Source organism: Populus trichocarpa, chromosome 1 (genome assembly GCF_000002775.5).
Source record: "Populus trichocarpa isolate Nisqually-1 chromosome 1, P.trichocarpa_v4.1, whole genome shotgun sequence".
In the NCBI taxonomy this organism is placed as follows: domain Eukaryota; kingdom Viridiplantae; phylum Streptophyta; class Magnoliopsida; order Malpighiales; family Salicaceae; genus Populus; species Populus trichocarpa.
Window position 1 is genome coordinate 26,492,467 of NC_037285.2, and position 23,515 is coordinate 26,515,981.

The 23,515-nt window shown below is 34.7% G+C and overlaps 3 protein-coding genes across 3 annotated transcripts; 1 reads left to right on the forward strand and 2 right to left on the reverse strand.

The window, feature by feature from the left end:
• The first annotated feature begins 590 nt into the window (after positions 1–590).
• On the forward strand, positions 591–3,079 carry LOC7468008 (transcription factor DIVARICATA). Its single transcript, XM_002299791.4, has 2 exons — positions 591–1,975; positions 2,368–3,079. The coding sequence occupies exons 1-2, from the start codon at positions 1,551–1,553 to the stop codon at positions 2,861–2,863; spliced, it is 921 nt and encodes a 306-aa protein (XP_002299827.2). The 5' UTR covers positions 591–1,550; the 3' UTR covers positions 2,864–3,079.
• A 6,328-nt stretch (positions 3,080–9,407) lies between these two features.
• Positions 9,408–11,707, reverse strand: LOC7468006 (sugar transport protein 8). Its single transcript, XM_002298287.4, has 4 exons — positions 11,326–11,707; positions 10,905–11,224; positions 10,154–10,780; positions 9,408–10,054 (listed from the first exon to the last, which is right to left on the reverse strand). Exons 1-4 carry the CDS (start codon positions 11,456–11,458, stop codon positions 9,581–9,583), a joined length of 1,554 nt encoding a protein of 517 aa, XP_002298323.2. The 5' UTR covers positions 11,459–11,707; the 3' UTR covers positions 9,408–9,580.
• Positions 11,708–12,270: 563 nt separating this feature from the next.
• LOC7478549 (uncharacterized) lies at positions 12,271–18,543 on the reverse strand. The gene is made up of 7 exons (XM_002298286.4): positions 18,398–18,543; positions 17,147–18,289; positions 15,946–17,051; positions 14,680–15,618; positions 14,123–14,434; positions 13,434–13,925; positions 12,271–12,988 (listed from the first exon to the last, which is right to left on the reverse strand). The coding sequence occupies exons 2-7, from the start codon at positions 18,276–18,278 to the stop codon at positions 12,575–12,577; spliced, it is 4,395 nt and encodes a 1,464-aa protein (XP_002298322.4). The 5' UTR covers positions 18,279–18,289; positions 18,398–18,543; the 3' UTR covers positions 12,271–12,574.
• Between the last annotated feature and the right edge of the window lie 4,972 nt (positions 18,544–23,515).

A 23,515-nucleotide genomic window follows, 5' to 3' on the forward strand; every position in this document is an offset into this window, starting at 1 on the left:
GTTAAAGTATATCGCTTGATTAAAGGTTAATTTTCTGTAGATAAACATGTGAAAAAAAAAAACAATTTCCCTCTAGGAAATTCACAGCTTAAATTAGTGGATTGACGTGTATTTGTTGACGGATTTTACATGAAAAGAGAAGCCAAATTATGAAAACTTTTGAATTTTGAATCTTGAATTTTTTTCTTGAAAATTTGAAAAAAATCTGTTTAAGATTACTATAACTATTTTCAAAATTTCTATTGATAACATTAATTTTTTTAAAAAATATATTTATTCATCTCTTTTGATATTTTACTACTATTCTTTATTTTTAAAAAAATTATTTTTAAAATTAAAAATAATATAAATATTCAATTATACATTTATATGTGACGATTATAGTTGGTAATATTTATTGATATCGAATAATTTATTTTATCAAGATTTTTTTAATTATATCAAAATATCATTGTTGGGTATATAAAACTTTTTTTTAAAAAAAAACTTATGTTGATTTATTTTAATAATTTTTTTAAAATATCATTATTCTCAGTATCATAACATTTATTAAATTATATTATTCTTCCACCTAGTTTGCTGGTTGTTGTTGTTTTTATAGAAAATAATAATAATAAAAAAAAAACAGATAAACTGACAATTAGAAGAAAAAAAATCATTAAGTTGCAGGATCCACAGACCCCATACCAGCCAATAACAATTCACCACCTCCAATCCCAGCTCCTCCCTCTCGTTCTGCCTCAAGATTTTAGCCTCAAAAGAAAATAAGAATTAAAACTCAGATTCATTCCTTGAAGCTAGCTAAGTTGATACCTTGCTTTTGTGCTTTATATTACTGCTGCTGTTTCTGTTCTCTCCTACTCATTGGCGTCACTCTACCCACTTTTTCTTTTTCTTCTTCTCTTTTCTCTGTCGCTCGGACCTCAAGGAAAAGGAGGAAACAAAAGATCTTTTCCCAGCTTTTATTTTTTGCTTTCACTGCCCCGAATCCAGTTAACTTCTCAAATCTCAGCCTGTTTTATTACTCATCTCCAAGTTTCTTTCTTTCTGTCTTTCCCTTTTTGGGCTATCAAATTCATTGAAGCTGTTTTCACTTACAAGCTTTCCTCTTTTGGAATTCTTGTCCTTTTTTTTTTGTCAGGTGTTATTGTTTTTCGGTGGTTCATATGTTTGCTTCTTTAGAAAGTTTTTAGAGCCAAGTTCAGATCTCACCGGTGGTTTTAGGGTTTAATTAGCTTGGTGTTTTATTTTTAGACTGCTTGTGCCAAATTTTCTTAGCTTTTGTTTTTGTTTAAAACAAGTTTGTTCCTTTGCAGATTCCCGAGTGGCTTGACTACACATAAAAAGCTATTCTGATTCCTTGCAAATGCTTCTTGATCTAACACTGATATTTTTGTGGTGAAACTTCCACATCTCTGCATTTCCTCTACTGGGTTCTCCCCCTCTGTTTCTCCTCTCCTTCATAAATCCAACTTCTCTAGCCAATTTCTTTAATCAAGCAACTGTGAATTTGTTTGAATTCACTGGCATGTTAACTTATTTCTGATGCAATGAAGTGGGAAATGGGAATTCTATCTCCCGCATCGTATCTTTCGAGCACGAATTGGCTACTAGAAGAGAGCAAGAACACAAAATGGACTCCAGCAGAGAACAAGGCGTTTGAGAATGCTCTTGCAGTTTATGACGAGGACACTCCTGATAGATGGCACAAGGTGGCAGCTATGATTCCAGGGAAGACAGTAGGGGATGTGATAAAGCAGTACAAGGAATTAGAACTTGATGTTAGCTACATAGAGGCAGGGCTGATTCCAGTTCCTGGATATAGCACCTCTCCATTCACATTGGATTGGGTTGATGGCAATGGCTATGATGGGTTTAAACAATCTTATGGCCTTGGTGGAAAGAGATCTTCAACAGGTCGACCTGCTGATCAGGAGAGAAAGAAAGGTGTTCCATGGACAGAGGAAGAGCACAAGTAAGTTTCCATACATTCACGTGTATGTATTTATGTGTTCATATTATTGGTCAGTTTTCTGCTTAAAATGGAATTAATGTGAAAATTCTTCTTGTTTTTCATTGTATTTTCAAGGCCAGTGAATTGAATGTAATATGGTAGTAAGCCATATTACTTGAATAGGTTGTGGTTGAGAATATAATCTGTGAAAGAATCTAATCTAGAGGAGAGCATGGCTGTAGTAGAATCTTGAAATTCATTCTCTGTGGATACATCTTTATCAGACTTGTACTTTGCTACTTGTGGTTGCCAGTTCCCATTATATGTTTTAAGTTACTGTTTTGGAGTTAAGGTATTTGTAATGGCTTGTTCCAAGCACAAATCAGTGGGACCTAACAATTGAACTACCGCAGGCTGTTTCTGATGGGCTTGAAGAAGTATGGCAAGGGGGACTGGAGAAACATATCTCGCAATTTTGTTGTCAGTAGAACGCCGACTCAGGTGGCTAGTCATGCGCAGAAGTATTTTATCAGGCAGCTTTCAGGAGGGAAAGATAAGAGGAGAGCCAGTATTCATGATATAACAACTGTCAATCTCAACGACGCGAGAACTCCATCACCGGACAATAAAAGACCTTCACCTGATCAACCTGGGGCGATTTCTCAGCAGCCCAATTCTGCTGCCATGCCTAGAACACATTTTCAATGGAATCAACCCAACGGTGGAGGAACCTTAGCTTTTAATTCAACAAATGCAAATATGTTCATGTCTGCTCCTTATGGGATTAGCTCATATGGGCTTAAAATGCAAGGCCAAAATCTGCCTAGAGGAGCTGTTCATGACTCTTACATTAGACAGCAAACCATGGGTTTTCAGATGCCATCAGCGCACCACTACCCCCATGGATGAGAGTATGTTTTTTCTTTTTTAATCCATGGCTCATGGCTCATGGCTCCATGGCTTCTTTTCAGCAGTACAGTTGTGTTTGTGCCTTATTTTCTGTCTTTTCTTTTTCCTTTCCTCTGGTCTTTTGTGTACATGCCATCGAGAAGTCTAGTCAATAGGACGTGAACTTGGAGGGGACAGGATTCTGTTCTGCTTGAATTCAATATCCGGATTGCTAAACTGAGGCTGGTTATCCTTGTTTTTAAGAGCACCCGCTCTGCAAAGCTGCAGGGAGTGGTGACCTCATGCAGACGGGCATGGGGAATTTGTTCTATGGATCTTGTTTAAGAAGAGTGTAGGAACTTGTCTTGAAGTGAGAGTTAGACTTGCTAGTTGCGCGCCTACCCCCCTTTACTTGAGAGTTGATACCTTAAAGATGGTTCCTCCAAGATAAGAATAAATGCGTGCAGGAAGAGATTTGCACAGGCCAATAAGCAAACACACGGATTTCCAAGCTAAGGTGGAGAGAATGTAATAAAGGAACCAACATGATATGAGCATCTTCCATGTTAGACCTGCTTGTATACTTGTTGATGTACGGAAAAAGGTCATGACATGTGTAATGGTTGTGTCCGTGAAAAGATCAGCAATTAAAACGGTGTTTATTTTTGTTTTGTGTAGTATATTTTGCATAAAATGTTTTTTTTCTTTTTATCCTATTTTTATATAAAAATTACTTAACATAGTTAATTTATAAATTTAACTCATTTATAGCAAAACATTCTGTTTTATAAAATATTATATTTTATGGACTGTAATACACACATAATTTAATCTCCTTCTGATATTATTTTCCAATTATCTCAATTATCACTATTACCTCACCGTCATCTTCATGGATCGCCACTACCACCCTACCACTGCACCACCACTTTCACAAGTGCCTCCACCACCTCTCCCTCAAACCACCACAACTAACACCACCACTCAATGATCATATCACATCATAATTATTATACTATCACAATATTTTGAATATCATTACTCATTTCAACATTTCAACATTTCTATAAGAAATATTTTACTCAAAACAAACACATCTTTAAGCTTGAATCCAACAGGCAGGAGGGTCTTCGAGCTTTTCAGTATTTTGTTCTCATTTTCTCCAGCCTTTTAGCTCAATAGTTGATCACCATTTTAGCCAACTTATTAGCAGAACTCCAGAATTTGCAGCTGTACTTGAATTCGAGAAACTACTGCCTCTTGCTTGGTAGTATCACGTATGGCTTGCGAACAACCTATGAGGTGCTTCACTTCTGCCGAGGAAGTCCAAACTCACTCCACAGTTAAGAATATTGGAATGCCGAACAAGTAACCTGAATGCTTACATCATACTGACCGAGTCACAGAGCACTTAATTCACGCTGGACTCCTGTGGTCTCAAGCTACCTACTTTTCCTGTAAACCCCCTCAGCTCGTTTCACTAGCCATTCATTGTACACAAAGAATGGTCTTTTTGACTGGGCTTGACCTTTCAAACAGTAGTCGAGGCTGACTCCCCATTCCACTTACTGAAACATCATGTGTCAATTCCCTTCTCTTTTACCTTGGTCCTTTAATTTTTCCTCAAGTAATCTTTCTCCATTACAGATCTTTCTCGAAAGATTCTCTTTAATAGAAGAAGATCCTTCTCTGGTGTATAGATTATTGGTTAAATTACGATACCAGAGTACCAAGTAAGATTCAGGCCAGATTACCACTGTCCTTGATTAATAAAGTAATCCGTACATCCTTCGCTCCGAACTCGCTTATTGAGCTAGCTTATCTTAAGATGTTACCTCGCGCACTAGATTTGATTGTAAATGCTTGCTGGCAGGGCTACTGCACTTGCCGAAGAATGTTGTAATTTCATGAAAGCATCACTGTTTTGGGATCCTGATTGTACGGTTCATCCAACTAAATAAAACATCATGATGATTTCAGTGTTATCAGAAGCTTGGGTTATGAACCCCACCTAAGGAGACACAATATCTAGCTTTTCACAATGTGGAAAGGTTACTTCTTTTCTTTATGTTTTCTTAATCTGTCTAGTTGATCATTTTATACACTTCAAGTGGACACACAGATTCTCTTTTGGTGGGGTATTTTCATTTGACCCCGAGTGTCTCAAATTGTAGCAGCTGCTGCATTCATGTTTTTTCGGGTGTTTTAGAAATATATTTTACTTAAAAAAAACATTAAATTAATATTTTTATAATGCTTTTAATATACTAATATTAAAATTACATGCTATCACAGCATCAGAGCACACTAACAAGCACACAGTAAGTATCCTCCACTCTTTAAAATAAAGAAACTTGTTGCTAATTGATTGCCTAAACTGAACTAATTATTGACTACTGCCAAATGAGACAACCTGGTTATGATGATTGATGACTGCTTCTGCAATAAAATCTCAGTGAAGTAACTCCCTTTTGTTCAACTACAATGGTAGGTTACGCATCCCTCTCTCTCTCTCTCTCTCTCGGCACACAGATAATCTTCTTGTGAATCAATCATGGTGTTGAATTAATGATTTATCATGCCACAGAGGCAAAAAGTTTTTCTTTTCATTAAGATGGTGATGGTAATGGCTTTGATTTCATCATCCATTTCATTGTGTTGAGTTAATCATCATAGCAATGATGATTGATGAGATGAGCTATAACTATCATCAAAAAGTTCAGTTGAGATGCAAGTGGAAAAATAAAGTTCATTTATTGAGTTTAAAGTTTCATTTCAACTTAATTTTGTCTGACAGCAATTTATTAATTTCATGTGTTCCATAGGTTTTTTTTGTCCCTTTACTTTCTTTAGTTGGCAAGGGTAAAACATGAACTCTACTACCCGTTTTAAATATGACTAAATCAAATAGTCACACCCATTAAATACTATTTATTAAAATACTATATATTTATTTTTTTAGTTTTTTTAATTTCATTCTTTAGCAACCCAATTTTTTTTATTAGGTTGTTTCGAAAAATATTCTTCGTAATTGTTTTTTATTTTCTCTCTATTGGGTTATATATTGGTCTCGTGAATTTTTTTCTTCTCAATTTTAACTTTTATTATTAAATCTATTGGGAGGGGGGCTTCTTAATTTTTTCTTTATTTGCTTTCCATGAATATATCATGATCTCATGATTCAGGTCGTGAGTTTAATAGGTTAACTCGGGTTGACTCGAGTCATTTGGTTGTTGTTTTTTCTAATTGACTTTTTTTCGATTGCATCCTTCAATATTGGGTTAGTTGAAAATTAAAATTCATAGTGTTTTTTTTTTATTTGCTTACTATATGGTTATCTTGATTTTATGACTCGGGTCGTGGGTTTGACAGGTTGACTTGGGTTGATCATGTTTATTCTTTTTATCCTTTTTTAATTGAATAATTTACTTTCTATGAGGTAATCCCGATCTCATGATTTGGGTCACGGATTTGATAGGTTGACCTGGGTTAACTCGGTTTATTTTCTTGAGTCCTCCTTTTTCTTTTCAATTTCGTCCTCCGACAACTCAATCTTTTTATTGATTTTTTTTTCAATTTTATCCTTCAATATTAGGTTGTTTGCGAATATAGTTTCGTGATTTCTTTTATTTTCTTTCTTTAGAGTTACCATGATCTCATGAATTTAGTTGTTTTTATCGATTTCAACCTTCAATATTGGATCTGTTGGAAATAGAGCTTAATGATTTTTTTATTGCTTTTTATAAAGTTATCTTGGTTTCATAACCCAGATCACGAGTTTAAGAAGTTAGTTCGGGTTGACTTTGATTATTTTATTTTTTGTTTTTTTTTAATTATTTTTTTATTTCATCATTTGATATTGGGTTGGTTGAAAATTGGGCTTCATATCTTTTCTTATGGGTTATTTGATTTCATGACCTGGATCGTAGGTTAACTCGAGTAATTTTTTTGTTTTTTTTTTATTATTTAATATATTTTTTAATTTTATCATTAAACATTATATTGATTAAGAATTGACCTTCATGATTTATTTTTATTTGCTATCTATAAGGTTATTAGTATCTTATAATCTGGATCGCATATTTACAAAGTTAACCCAAGTCAATCTAATATATCACTGTTTTAATATTTTTAAAAAATATCATCTAATATATTATCTTATTAATATTTTAAAATGATGTCCAATATATATAAAATTTGGAATTCACAATTAATTTTTTTTATTAGAAAACATATTAATAATGTTTTAAGTTTTTTTTTATATTAAAAAAAATCTTCATCCAACCCGCAACACGTCCCGCCTCAACTTTCAAGGGTTAGAATGACTGTTGTTAAAACCAAGCGTTTGCTACTTTTACATTTGTGGCACTACGATTGGCATTTGATTTTGCTTTAATGGAGGAAACATAATGAGAGCCTAGTAACCATCCATTTACCTCGCATATAGCTGCCTGTCATTCAATCCAATCCATCCAATACAAGACAGCATCTGCAGGTAACATGATCGAATTCCATGAGCTCTTGTGTTACAGTTTCAGTGTTGGTAGCAAAATGGCCAGTCCTGTTAGCTTTCTCTCAAAAATAGCCACTCTGCTTTTTCTAAAGGAGGAGAAACCTCTCTGCAACTTGCATATGAAAGCACCTCCATTCACTTTATTCCTCTTTCAATCAAGACATTAACTGGCTACAAGTTACCACTTACAACCACAAAAATTATGTCAATTATTTACAACTTTCGGTTATCTACTTGCTCTCTGTTTTCTCGACTATATTCTTATTCCTCGGAATGGTTTTAGTTGAAATATACTTGATCATCTTTCGGATATAAATGCAGCTCTAGTTTTCTAGCTTGTAGGTTATTGGGTTAGACCGGATTTATTCATAAAGAATGAGACTGATCAAAGTATTTAGAAAAAATAGGGATATAATTTATATGAAAAAGTAGTTTTTATTATTGAAAAAATATAGTTTTTTCTTTCTTTTCTTTTGTTTTGAACTCTCTGTATTAACTTGATAAAATTTATAAAGATATTCGTACTGTAGAATATCATTTTGGTTCTAATAACTGAAATGATAATGAAGTAATTAATCCAAGGTCAAGAGATCAAATTCTTTCATTACAAGTAAGTTTTGTCTGAATTCTACATAGCTACATGTTGAAAAGGTTCGTGGGGTTACCTGCTGAAGTAATTTTGTTTCCCGACACAGCTTATCCAGTCCTCAGAGATGCATTATATCCATAACATCAATGAAAAGAAGAGCGAATAGATTACTTATTGAGGACTTATTTTACACATTAGTGAAAAGAAGGAAAGCAGAAGATGCATTATACCCTTAGCATTAATATATAATTCGCACCCCAATACCACAATTAGAGGCATATGGGACAAAAGCAAATGGTTGAATAAAAGGAATATACCATGATAGATTACTTTGGTTGCGAATCTGATGCTGCAATTCATAGTCTTCTGAACTCCCTTCTCTTTTCTTGACAGAGATTTTCACTTTATTATTGTCCTCTCTGTTAGCTTTCTCTCTTGTTTATCGAGACGGTGGAACCACTTGGAGAAAATACGAACATGGGCCACCGAGAATTTGCATCCTGGTTTAAGGCATTTGATGATAGATCCCCTGTTTGCTGCCTTTTTAGGCTCAAAATATTGGACCTTAGGCCTATCTTATCTTTCAATTTATTCAGTCAAAAAAATTGTCCACCTTGCATGTTAGCGCAATGCCGAATCAAGATTGAGGTTCATATGAATTATCTCTGGAATTCGTCGGAAATTGCTCAACCTTTCTAAACCATGTCACTGGCAGTTCACCGCTAAATTCACCCTTCAGTTCCAGGCAACCAAGCAGCCATTAAACCATCTATCATTTCCAAGAGCCATGGTTCTATAACCAAAGGTCTTCCAGATACCAGAACAACCAACGTGGGGATTTAATTCATCAGCGACCGAGCTTATTGTATCAGCTCCAGTGGAGGGGATCACAAGCTCTGAATTGCCACCACTGAAATCTGCACAAGGAGCTTCACCTACAGTTACAATGGCATAAGAAAGATCTTGGCCAGCTAAGGTGTCTGGTGACGGATTTTTCTCATAAATCACTTTGGTTTCCTCTCCCACTGCTTCTTCAATGGCATCATTAGATTTGATGTCAAATTAAACACAAACATTAGATTCAATTCCCATGCACTGAAAAGGGATCATATACCATTGTGCCATATTTGATGTCAAAATCAAGTTTATGATGGTTGGCTCTGGGAGCACTTGAATAGCAAAATCTACAATAAACCTACAATTGTTGAATTTTGGAAATTTACCACTGACGGCAACAGCATGAATCTGTCAAGATCCAGCAAATGATCCAAACAGCAGCATAGGCCCATTTGGAGCCCTGAACAAAAGGCCCAATTTCAGAGGGGTAATTGGTGTATGAAATTGTTTCGATGATCTATGACAGACAGCAGAGCTATATCTACAACTTGGGCAATAGCCCAAGCTCACATTTAATAAAAGAATCCTTCTCATATTAGATATACATAAAAATAATAATAAAAATATTTCTTAAATATTTTAAAAGATTTTATTTATAATTTTACCAAATACCTCTATCTCGGCAAACAAGAAGAAGAAAACAACTGGAAACCAATAAACTTATTAATTGTCCTAAAAAAGAGAACAAGATCAAAGGAAAATGATGATAATATAACGAGATTAATTTAAACAACGCATTTTATTCTAGTGATTCTTCCTCTGATTTATGTTGAATTTCCTGGCTTCTCTTGTTAATATCAGAATCCTCATAGTACCTCTTCCAGAACCAATGCTTCTTCCATACCCTTTCATTCATTTCGTCAATTGGGATCCCCTTCGTCTCAGGAAGAAAGAAAATAGCAAAAATACCCATGACAACAATCCAGGCAGCGAAGAAGAAGAAAATCCCAGATCGCATGTGGCATAACATGGTGAGGAATGCTTGAGCAACAAGGAAGGTACAAAACATGTTCATGCCAACAGCGAAGAAGAAACCAGCACTTCTTGTTTCCAGAGGGAAGATTTCGCTGGGAATCAACCAGCCCAAAGGACCCCATGACCACGCGAAACCAGACACAAATACACAGACCAAGATGACCACAAGCTTTGCAGAACCTTTCGGCATGATATTGGCAGATTTCAAATGCACAGCAAGAATCCTTCCCATTATGGACTACATACAAAAGAAGAAAATGAACAACGACCAGAGTCAGAAATAACTAAACAATGCAGATGAAGCTCAGAAATATTGTCAACTGTCTGTTTTGCTTACCTGGGCAGCAAGCATCTGAAGACAAGCTTCTATGAGCAAAACCCTTCTTCCAATAATATCAACAAGAAAAACTGCAACCAATGTGGATAGTACATTGACCAAGTCAGTGACTACAGCTGATAGTAGTGACCCATCACTGCCATAACCCATAGTCTGAAACAGCACTGGGGCATAAAACATCACAACATTGATTCCAGTGAACTGCTGGAAGAATTGAAGAACTGTGCCGCAAATAAGTTGAGGCCTATTAGACCGACTCATGAGATTTCTGAAAGGGTGTTTGACTTGTTTGGCCAATTCAATAGCATTCAAAATCTCTGCATATTCTTTGTCTACATTGTCAACACCTCTAATCTTCCTTAAAACACGCAGAGCTTCTTCATTCTTTCCCCGCTCTAAAAGGCTCGTGGGGGTTTCCATGATTACAAGAGATCCAATGGCGAGAATTATAGCAGGCACTGCAGCGCACCCTAGGGAAATTCTCCAGCCATAAGGATGCACTTTTGAAGTAGCATAATTGATCAGATTTGCCATCAGAATGCCTATTGTGATTAGCAACTGAAAACAAATGTTAAGGCCTCCTCTATATTTTGCTGGTGCGATTTCTGATATGAACAAAGGCACCGCCTGCATTCACCTTCTCTGTGTAAGAACTAATAGAAAGCAGCAGATAGTACATAAATTGAAAAGAGAATGAAGAACGAATCTGGAAAAATGGAAAGCTAGTTGGTTTACGGATTGAACTGCATACCTGGTTGCCAAATCCAACTCCAACACCTAGACAAATCCTTCCAGCAATCAGCATGCCAAGTTCCACTGCAACAGCGTTTAAAACGGCTCCAGCAAGAAAGAAGATGGAAGCGGCTTGAATAGTGGGTTTTCGGCCGAATTTCTTGCAAAAGAAAGAGGCTATAAAACTAGAAACAATAGCTGCAAGGTAGAGTGAAGATGTAAAGAGCTGAAGAAATTGGTTATCATATTTGCAGTAGTTATCCTCTCTTGCCTCGTGCTTCTTGAGATAAACACTCGGAAAGAACTTCTCCAAGAAATCATCCATTGACGTCACTCCTCCTACAAAAACATATATAAAAACAACAACAGGAAGATTTTTAATGCTACAAATTTTAATGCTTAAATCTCAAAGATAACGAAACACGGAAAATGAGTCGCACCGGAAATGCCAATATCATAACCAAACATGAGACCACCGGAGGCTGCAATGATGCAGCAAATGAAGACCTGCCATGTAAGCTTGGAAGGCAAGTCTCGGCCACCACCTGATTCAGCCATGGATAAACCAGCCATGATTGTGAGTTTAGTTAGTCACTTTTGTTATGAGTTTTTCAGCTAGGATATCAGCTATGAATTGTAAGGTTGGATTGAATGAAGATTAACTAGTTAAATATCATCCTGAAATCTCGGTCAAGAGTAGATTGATTCTTTTTTTTTCTTCATTTTGATTTAGGTACTAATCCCATGTTTTGACCAGCAATATAGTCCTTCAGTTTAATTTTTTATCCTTCCATCAACACTCCTGATCAAGTGATTAGATAAAAGAAAGGCATTTGCTATCAAACTTGATGGAATGACTATATTACCAGCACAAATTTAGATTTAAGATCTAAATCAAAACAAAAAAAAGGTTAAGGACAGCATTTGGATAACATTTTTTTAAAGTTATTTTGAATTAGCTGATTGTTATTATTTATGTGTGTAAGATAAGAAATTTGAATTTGAATTTTTAACTAATTCCTCAAATCTCTCACTCAAGCTCAGCATCTAGGACTCAAATTATAGATAATTTTTTTAAAAAAAATCTTTAGGGATAACTTTGACTTGACTCATTATTATCTCTGATTTTGTTCATGCAACACTTAATTAAAAGATCAAAACACAAAATAAAGATTGCTTAAGACCTTACTTCCAGAAAAATCTTTGATGTATCTTACGAAGATAGATACCAGAAATGATTTAGAAAAGCGCTCTACAATCTTTCCGACACTGGATCAGGACTTGTGTTTCGTAAATCAAATGAAAAATGGTATATTTAGAACGACAAAAAGATATATGCTCAAATATGCATGCATAAATATGCAGAAAAAAGCTGAGACGTGATCTGATTCACAGAAAAACTTTCTATTTACTTTACAAAGAGCAACACTGGAAAATCGGCAATATTGAGGAGAATGAGATACACTAACATTTTAACCCTGTCAGTTGTTGTCAGATTGGCTCGACAACTAATGGCATTTTAACTCCTTCGGTGTAAATTTTTACAGGGAAAAATAAAATAAAATAAAAAACGTAACCTGCTTCTGGAGAGATAGGTTTAATATTTTCCATTATATATATGCTACCTCAAGCTGACTCCGTATAGCCGTCACTTGCTCTTGTGTTTCAGTGCTTCTATGACTGGTGATTCTATCCATTGATCTCAGTTTTGTCTTCAGATTTATCTTTGTTATCTTCAACGGCCCTTGCAATATCGTTACCCCTGCTTACCTCGGATATGTCCATACCATTCTCCTGAACAATTGACTTTCCAGGATCCTCGGTTTTTTCTCTGTCATCTGAACTATTAATTTCCCCTTCTGGCTGCGATGGGATGGTGACATTAACTTCATCGTCGGCCAATTTTTTTGATTCACCTTCAATATCTCTGATGGATTCTGAGTTTGTAACCTCCACTGCTTTAAGTGGTTCCATGATATCCTCTTGTCTATCTAATCTTTGAGATTCGTCTTCACTGTCTTGTACATGCTTGAACTTCTCGTTGCTGATAAATTCACTCATCTCTGATTCATTCACATTGTGAATAGTGTCAGCTGCAGAGTCCTGCAAATGAGGAACATACAGTCCCGGTCAATATCACAGGGAAATAAGTAGAGAATTTTAGTGTGCTTGCATTTCTTGATGTCTTTGTACAATAAAGACAAGAATTTTGTCAAAAGAAACATAAATTTTTCGAAAAATAATTCTAAGCAAATAATAATACTGGAATGAACTTGCTGGAAAGGAGTTGCTGGTATTCAATATATACCTGAGAAAGCAATAGAGAATAACTTATTTTCAAGAGACAGGAAAATGACAGTGTACCAAATCCATGCTCTATTTAATTCAAGAATAAGAGGAAAAAGAAAAGAAATGCCCATCTTTACAACCGGAGTTCCATTTCATGGCAGTTTCAGAAGCTAAGCCGCCTCCATCCCCACCCTCAAGCACTCGTTTTAGCAGTAGAACGAGTTACAAGGAAAAACACTATTTAAAAGCATCGTATTACCTTTGCTTCAGGAGTCACTAAGATGTTGTCGTCATCAACAGCTGGTGTTGATGGGTTAAGGACAGCCTTTTGATCAATTAAATCTTTAGGGTCACCTTGGACATTCTTAGTGGTTTCTGAGGAGACAACAGCCTCTCCTGGCTTTAACAAGTCTTCAATTTCCTCGTCTGCTATTTGTGTTCCAAACTCATCAGTTTCCTTGCTGGTTCTTGAATTATCAACTTCCTCGATTGCTTGAGATGATGCGACAATTGTTTCATTTTCAGTTAATACTCCAGGACTGTACTCATGGCCTTCTAGGGAAGTAATATTGGCTGGTTTTAGTGGTTCCACAAATATCTCATGTCCAGTTGAAAATTGATCAGGTTCACCTTCACTGCCTTCAAAAGACTTTAACTTCTCCAAATCGTCGTTCTTATTTATTGATGGATCACTAACATCACTGATGTGATTAACTTCTCCTGCAACATCTCTTGGAGGATTTGTTGACTCCTATTCAATGAAACATAGGTTAGTTTTTCTTGGTATTATTTTTTCTTGCTAAAAGTTTGTTAAGATAATTCTTTCGTGCGGAATTTACAAGAAAAAAGGAAAAATTGCAGTAAAAATATCCATCGCGTTAAGATGGAACAAGTGCAATATGATAAGCAGAACAATGTAGGGAACTTAATCTTATGACATGTTACTACCTCCTTTTCTACTAAAACTCCTGGAACTTTTGAACTGACATGCTCCTCATCTGGTTTTGATAGGTTAATGCTTGCTTCATTGTCCACAAGTCTTGCAGATGCACCTTCAAGATGATCAGCAGTTTGGGGTTCTTCAAGTGGTTCTGACAGTTCTACAGAAGCCTCGTTACTGATCAATGTTTCTGATTCGTATTCTATGTTTTTCCTACATTTTAAATTCTCCTTGATTTGCTCATCATCAAGCACTGATCCATTCATGTTCTCCATGTCAATGGCTTCTTCAGTACACTTCCCTTGAGTGTCATATGGTTCCTGCTCAATAATGATGCATCTAGTTCAGATATCTTACTAAAATAGGCCTTTCTGTCAAAACAACTGTTGTATGCATGCATGCGAGAGAGGAGAATGGATCATTTAAATTTACAAGGATTCAATCACAGTAGCAATTAGTAGAAGATGATATGTGAAAAAAAAAAATATACGTGAATGCAATTTTACTGGATTCCCTTCATAAAAATAAACCCTAATTTTGTTTCTGCTTCTAAAGTATCACTGACCTCAGATTTTTCAGATTTTCTATCAATAGATGGGTGATCTATTGAATCATTTACCGCAAGACTGGTATCCTGAGTTGCGGTCATAAGTAAATTTTCCTCCATATCAGTGGCCACCAGTTGACTGAAATCTGATGAAGAACCTATATCTGCTGGGATCCTGTATGCTAAAACAGACTTTGGAGACGAGGATAAACTTGAATTGTTAGAAACTTGTTCAGCCACAAATTCTGGCAGGGTGGCTGATGTAGTTGGATCAGTAAAAGGTTGGTTTACCACAGAAACTCCAACTTCTATTGTACTTTGATCTTCTTTACTGCCTTGAGTTGATGTCGGGTTGTCTTCAGCTTCGACTGGCATTAAAATGCTCTGAATGTCTGAATCTTCTGTCAGCCTTTCAGAATCTCGGTCGACATCTTTGAAGTCTTCAACACGATCCTTAATTTGAACTGGTGGGTCATTCACATTGTTGATGTTTGCCTCCTCTCTAGACTTCTCAGGAGAATTCAATGATTTACTCTCTATATGATTGCTAGATTCTGAATTACTTTCCACAGCTGGTTGTGACAAATCACCTATGACTGCTTGCATGACTCTTTCAGCTCCACTATCTCTTTCTTCATTTGATTTCGAGTCTTCTAAGCGATCACTTATGAGGAACGTTGAATCATTTACATCGTAAGTTTCGTCACCTATGCCCTCTACATACTTCTCAGAGTTAAACAATGATTCGATCTTGATATTGCTATTAGATGTTGAATTATTTCCCTCAGCTGGTTCTGATAGATTGCCTAAAACTTCTTGCATAATGGAGTTTTCAGCTCCAACATGTCTGTTTTCATTTGACTTCAAATATTCCCTATCATCATATGTGACTGTTTCATTTGCATCGCAATTCGTTTTCTTCTCTTCTGCAGAATTCCCAGAACCACTCGGTGATTCCTGTTTTATTTACGGAGTAGCAAAGATGAGTCCTGCAGCTTTTTTCTAATTATTTTCTTAATTTAGAGAAAGATGAATTGGCATATAAAAACTATTATGTTCTAATTTTGCTGAAAGATCGTTGAAGAATTGATTCACTAAGGCTGTAAATTGGATAGACAATAAGCACAACAATAAATTGTTTACCAGAGTATTAGTTATAGATTTGTTTCTTCACTAAAAGCTATCAGAAGATTAGCGTGCACACATAAAACAGAAATTGTAATTTAATCCAAGTTCATTCACAAACCATAACACTCTATTGTATCATTAAAATTATTGACTGACCTGCGGTTCTGGAAAGTACACTTCAGAAGGCGAGTGAGCCATTGAACCCTCCATCAATCGCGTTCCTTCCAGGGAATGTTCAGGTGGAACTACATCAGAAGAATTAGAAGGCCTCTCCTCCCTTACTTCTTCAACTTCGTCCACATCAGAAGCATTAGAAGGCCTCTGCTCCCTTACTTCATCAACTTCGTCCTTGACATGATTAGATAGTTTAGGATCAATTTTCATTGAATGGGCTTGATCCTCTTGAGATATTTCAGCTCTTGAAGATGATAACGGCCACATTGATGATGAAATTGGATTCTCGGGTTCGTCCCAGACCCTTGAGAACTCTACTTCTGTCATACCCTCTTCCCCTTCCTCGTATATTTGTCCACGTGCCTTTCCATGTTCTTGAACTTTTGGTGCAAGTGGCGAAGAACCCCACAGTTCTTCACTCCCAGAAGTGAATTCGTTCTCGCTATCCCCGTCATAAATCAAGGACTCGTCATCATTGGATGAAGCAGTTCCATCTTCAATCAGAGGGGGTGAACCAATTTCTGAGACCTCCACTTGCATGTCAGAAGCTATGGAGTGGTTAGGGGTATGCCCAGGCTTGAGCTTGTAAAAGAAATGTTCCTCCATTCTCGTGTTGTCAATTGGAGAAGGGCTGGAATCATACGAAGGTTCAGCTACAGCTCTAGCCTTAGGAACTGGACAAGGGAGAGAGTTCGGTGCCCGATCATAAAACACCTCGGGAAATTTGAACGTTGTCGGTTGTATACTTTCTGAATTTTCAGCTGTCTTAGCATTAAGAATGTCTTCTGCAGAAGAAGATGGGTTTGACAAAATTTTCTTGTGCTTGATCGCATTCGCATCTTTGTTCATTTGAATATCACTTCCATTACCTAAACTTGGATCCTTGTAATGAGATTGCTCCATCTTCTCACCTATGAGTTTGATCCTGGTGGTTCCAACTTCTCTATCCCGTTCCTGTTTGTTAGCTACCTGGTTGGAAGATTGGGGTTCTTCTGTCACAAGATCAGTAACACTTAAGTTACGGCGCAAGGTTTCACCACCCTGAAATAATAAATGATCAACCAGCCGATCATGATTTCCCTTATTGCCTGCATAAAAAGTTTATTGATTCAGCCTTAGTAGCAGAAGTTTGTAGTATATTTTTCTTGGTTGCTGAAGAATGTAAAACAGGGGTTTGTCTTACCTGATTGCATTTTAGGTCTAGAAGATCCTCGGCCCTCGTGTTGACCTTGCCTGTTATCCTGGAAAGAATTTCCCAAAGAGAAGCTCTCATGCCTGCAGAAGGGAAATTCTTTCTGGTGATCTGCCATAAATTCTTCGTGGAAACTGTCAGCCATTAGATTAGGCTTTTCTTCATGTGGGTCGTATGGAAGGTCAAATGGATTTTTGGTTGGTAACAGAATGGAAGGGGCTGAACCGGGTATTTGGTCATCTGAACTCTTAGAAACGTGGAAAGTGTTGCTTCTGGCAACCATAACAGGATGCCTTGGACCTGAACCGGCAATACTATTCATTTTGAACGACTTTCTTGCTTTACGTCTTGCAATTAGCATCTCCAGCCTCCTATTTCTTTCTATCTCGGAATTCCCAAGATCCATGACATTCTTTTGATCATACTCGGTCCATTGTACAGCGTTTTCCCCACCCTTTTCCGATTCTTCTTCTTCATCATCATCATCTGCTTCGGAGCTTGAGCTCTCCAACTCCACTTCACCACCAACTTGAAGTTTTGTAGGCTGCTCATTAAAGCCATCACATGAGACAGCATCAGGATTTGGCGCCTGGCCGAGTTCTGAAATATTCTCACCGATGGACACATTGTGAGAGGAACTTTCTCCGCTATTCAAAGCACGGCTTTCTTTCTCCTCCATGATTATTTTTGGTTTTTCTTCGGCCAAGGCAGTTCTACCAATCAATTCATCATTTGAAATCATGGGGGAAACCATATCCTTTTCCTCTTTAACAGCATGTGCATCCGATTCGTCAATATTGTTCTTGTTGACATTTCTCTGCAACAGTCTCCGAGATTCAATAGAAGAGATCCCATGTTCCTTCCTCTCATCCCCGTGTTGGATTTTGGGACGTTGTGTATTCAAATAATAATGGATAAAAACAGCAGTGCAACCAAGAAATGGTAGAGAGTAAATCAAGAAAAAGAATACTGAAGGAAGAAACAGGTATAAAATCAGCAAGGATAACAAAACACCTGAAGCAAAGGGATATTTTTGTGCCAATGCAGTACAAGTATTTATGGAAAATTTAACAACTCTCCACATGAAAGCTTGAAATTCCTTTGCATCAATGCCCATTTTCATCCCTAAACAACCTACAAGGAATCAAAGAGATTGAAATTAATTTGAATGTGCAGTTCACAGGCTGCCTCTAATTATTGGCAGTTTTCAGACTTTTAAGAATATATCAGATATTAACAGACCACCATTTCAAGTACAGTCGGATCAGCCAGGTATCGATGGCCACCAAAACAAAATGAAGGATTCAAGTCAATCTTATGATCCAAAAAAAATCGGGGCTTGACAAAGAGAGGTCAGCTGTATCCAAGAATGACAACCAAGAAAAAACTTTTATTTGTTCATTTTTAGATATATTTGGTTGGTTGTGAGCTCTGAGAGATCCTTTTATTTTGGAAATTCACTTCTGTTTTTCTCTTCCTCCTCCTTGTTCCTGGTGGAAAAAAACAAAAAGCTAGATGAATTAATATTTAATAAATTAAATAATATTTTTGGTTGGGATTCAATATGAAATTAACAATACATTTACACACACGTGACTTAATTATAAATTACTTATTTATAAATTAATAATATCCCTATAATTAAAATTATAACAAATCACAAGTTTTATATCAACTTATCCGTTTTCATCAAAATAAGACTTGATGTCATGCTTTGGTTTGAAACACTTGAGCCAACCTACCTTGAGAAAAATAAAATTATAACATATCTATAAGCTATATCTTTTTATAAGCTTCTTTGCGGTAATTTTTATTATTATTATAATCACGTGCTTTTGGTATTGAATAAACCACTCTCAAAGAACCTTCTCTTACTCTGAAAATTTTGTGTTTTTGTATCACTTCACATCATGTTTTTTTAATAGTGGTTGATAAATATTATAATGATTATTTTTTATTATTATTAACATAGATGTTTAGGTCATTTTACGTGCACCTCGACTAATTCCATGGACCCTAAAATTAACGATTATATAAATTTTTATTAATCCTGATATTTGTGGTACTCGAACTAAATATTATAATAACAACTTGATTGTATTTGATATTGTTGTGGGCTTTACTTGGAAGTCAAACTTTTCTAACACCCACGACTACAATTGCTTTTGTAACCAAGTTGGATTTTTTATATTGCATTGACACAATGCTATACTCATTTCATTCATTGTTGATTTTTTTATATCTTGAGATCGAAAGCCATTGTGTTTAGTTTTACTTGTTAGAGATATTGCATGTTCTTTTATATATGTTTTTGCTTGAATTAATATGTATGAAGTTTATTAATTAAATATATGTTTAATGTAATTTTAGTTTGTTATAAAAAAAAATGGATAGATATATTATTTCTATCTGATATGACTAATTTATAAATTTATTTTGGTTGAATAAATACATAGAATACCGATAATTTATAATTCGATAATTAGGTAATATTCGTGTAATCACAATATACAATAAACATATTAAGTTAAATGTTTTGAAAAAAAAAAAAAAGAATACCTTGATAAATTATTATTTTTGTTAATTAATGTATAAATTATTAATTTATTAATTTATTGATTAAATAATAAATTTCTATGGTTCCAAAGATATTAATTTATTGAGGTTTAGTTGTATACTAGATAGGGATTTGCTCTATATTGTGAATCCACGCTAATTTTTTGTAAAATGTTTAGGCACCACAAGTGTATTTTTTTAAAAAAATCTAATAACTCGAGTTATAGCTTCGACCAACCATTTAGCCTTAGAAAAATTAATCTAGTCAAAACCTATTGATCTTTTTCTTTTTTAAAGAGGAACAATGTCATTTTTACATATTTATAAAATAAAAAAAAGGTTGACTTAGGTTAAACCACCTTACTCGGGGCTCGAGACTTGCTCCAGGTTTATCCCCGAGTCTGGTTTGATAAGTATATGATAGATAATTGTGACACGGGTCATTACAATTGAAGCACCATACATGAAAAAGCAGAGAAGTATAATCCTTAACAAATTAAATGTTGAATGATGTAATTAGTAAAAAAAATCAATAAAAAAAAGGATCTAAAATAAAAAAAAATAGCAATCTCGACCCGACAGTTTGACTTCTAACCTAGGTGATATGAGGCCTCGGTCGGGCCTTGTTCTAATAAAAATAAAAAGGAGAATTGACCCGGTATGATCCAGATAAAAAATGGAGTTGACCCACAGCCCAATAAGCCATGGGAAAACCTATTCAAAACTCTTTGACCCTTTTTTTTCTTTTCAAAATGATATCATTTTTATATGTTTATAAAAAAATGAGTTGACACGAGTCAACCAACCTAACCTGGGTCAACTCACTTAACCCGTGACCCCGGATTTGCCTTGGGTCAATCCCAAGATAAGTTTAAAAGCTACACCATGGATAACTTTTAAAACTCGTGATATGGGTCATTATACCGGGAGTACTATACATGCAAAAACCAAGAAATCCAATCCTCAACAAATTAAATATTGAATGATGAAATTGAAAAGAAAAAAAAACTACACAAGAATTTAAAATAAAATATAGCAATTAAAAGAATAAGGATGAAAATAAAATAATAAAAAATAGAGGGCAAGAACAATTCTTTGATTGGAGAGTTAAATTAAAACAAAAAAATAAGAAAATGGCAAAAAAAATCATAAGTGTAAGGATCAAATTAGAAGAAAAAAATTAAAGACTGAGATTGAAATAACAAACAAAAAGAGAACAAACTTTCATTTATTGGGAAGAAGAGAAAAAAAGAGAGAGAGAAAAAGTTAATCGGTGACAAGCCGCCACACCGTCAACAACACGCATTGCACCAGATTACCCTCCATGTAATGGAAAGGCTTGTTTGGTCATCGAGAGGCGCAATCCATGCACTGACGCGTGATAAACATGCGTCAACAACTTTATTAATTAAAAAAATAATATCTAGAAGAGAAAATTACCAAATTACCCTCCATGTTTTATATATATATATATATATATCCATCCTTGTACAATTTTTAAATGATTAATAGATCATATAAAAAATTAAGATTATGATTTTCTAGAAAGGATAAAAGTATCACTTTATTGTAACAATTAATAGAAAATATATACCTTTGTATAATCTTTAAATGATTAATAGATCGTATGTAAAAAGATTAAAATATTCTTAAAATTGAAATTATGATTTTTTTAGAAAGGATAAAAGCATGCAGCGATGAAATGAAAAATATATCTAACTTGCTTTCTGTTTTAGTTATTTCTTTATTGTTTTATTTGGGTTGTTATAATTTTTATTTCTTAGCATGCCTAGGCACTCGTGGAGAATGAGGGTTTTTTATTATGAGTATTTTCTCAAAATAACACTTTCTCAAAAACGTTTGGAGAGGGTGCACAGTTCAAAAAGTTTTTTGAAAAAATAACATTTAATGAGTTGTGTTGTTAGGGACGTTGCAATTATATAAATTATGTAATTTTAAAATAACTTATTTGTTGATGTAATTTTATTCTCAATATTAGTTCATTTAATTTCAAATAATTATTATACCTATCAATGAAAATAACTTCTTGTATTCAAATTAAATTTGAATGGGATTATTTAACCTCGTATATTAATTAATAATTATGATAATTATCAATGAAAATTTAAATTTTAATAAGATTTCTTAACTTAGTAGATTAATTAATAATTATGAATAAAATTTGGGAATAAAATGATGTTATTGAAAATAAAAAAGAGATAAAAGATATATATTAAATTGAAAAGGTTACATTGTTCTATTATGTTATTATCTATTAAATTGTGTTATTAAAAATAATGTAATTTATATTATTATCAATAGCGTACTCTAGCGGTTAAGGCAATGTTATATCACTACAAAGGTGAGAATACAAGTTCGATCCCCAGGAAACGCACTTATTGGGAGGGGTAGTCACAAACCCCGAACGGGTCTAGTCTCACTATTTAAAAGGGTGTGAGAATACCCGAATAAGAACGAAAAAAAAATAACAAAACTCTGAACGATAGCTTAATTGGTCAGACCTTAAAATTGTTCCTCAATGATCACAAGTTCGAGTCCTCTCAGGACCACCAGAGGTTTATATGGTTGTTAATTTCAGAATCCATTAAATAGTCGACGTGCGTGCAAGTTGGCCCGAATACCATGTTAATAATAATAATAAAAAAGATAAGACCCCAATTAAATTGAAATCTGCCTCACACTTATCCTTAAGTAATAATAATTTAAAAAAAAAAAAAAAAGGCACCTGCCCCTCATTATCATAATCTCCTAATAGATTTGCTTTTATAAAACACAGAATATGTACAGTTTAATTAAACTAATTAATCAATTCTTTTTCAAATACTCGAGGTAGCATTTGAATATCAAAGATAAAAATTGGAATGAGAAATTCATGGTTGGTTCTCGTCGTGTCTGCGATTTCTTGTTTCCCCTCCTTCCTCTGCGGCTAGCGGTCGTAAATGGCCAAATCAGGGGTCGAATATGGCCAAAAAGAGGCCTCATTTCAGTCGCTCAGAAGCCACAAAACCGAGCCCAGTCATTCCTCCTCCACTGAAAAATCAAAGAGTGTGGCTCTTGTTGCCTGAGCGAGTGTTGTGTCTCTCGCGCCATTCTCCATCACCCGCAATTCTTCCTCACACGTGCTCACCTCACAACCTCAGATAAGACAACCACATATGGACATCACCGCAGCTAATCTTTCCCCATTCTTCTATCCAGTGCCTCTCGTCCCCATCAAACAGACGTTTGGAATAACTACAAATCAGTCCCCAAACATTACTTAATAGATCTAAAAAAAGCTTCGGGGCCAAATAGTTTTTATGATAATGAGGGGCTGGGCGAGGAGGTTTCAAAATTGACATCTTAAATTAAGTTTAATAATAATATTAAATAATTTTTATGAATAAAATAATTTTTTAGATTTATTTTTTCTTAATTTGAACAATAACACAATACAAACTCATAAACTAGTCTATGTTTAGGTAACTCCTAATTTTTAACATATCTTTAGAAATATATTATTAATATTTTTAATAATATATTTTAAAGGAGAAAGAAAAATAATTAAATATAGTATGATACTCGTATCATTAAAATAAAAATAAATAAAACAAAGAAAGAGTAATTTATTATTTTTTTCTATTGTTTAAAAATGTGTATTAATGGAGTAATTTTCTATTTTATATATATGCATATCAAATTTAGTTATCATAACACTTAAATATATTGAATACAATAAATGTGTTTCTATCAATAAAAACTATATACATTTAATTTTTTTGAGCTTAATTTTATAAATTCTAA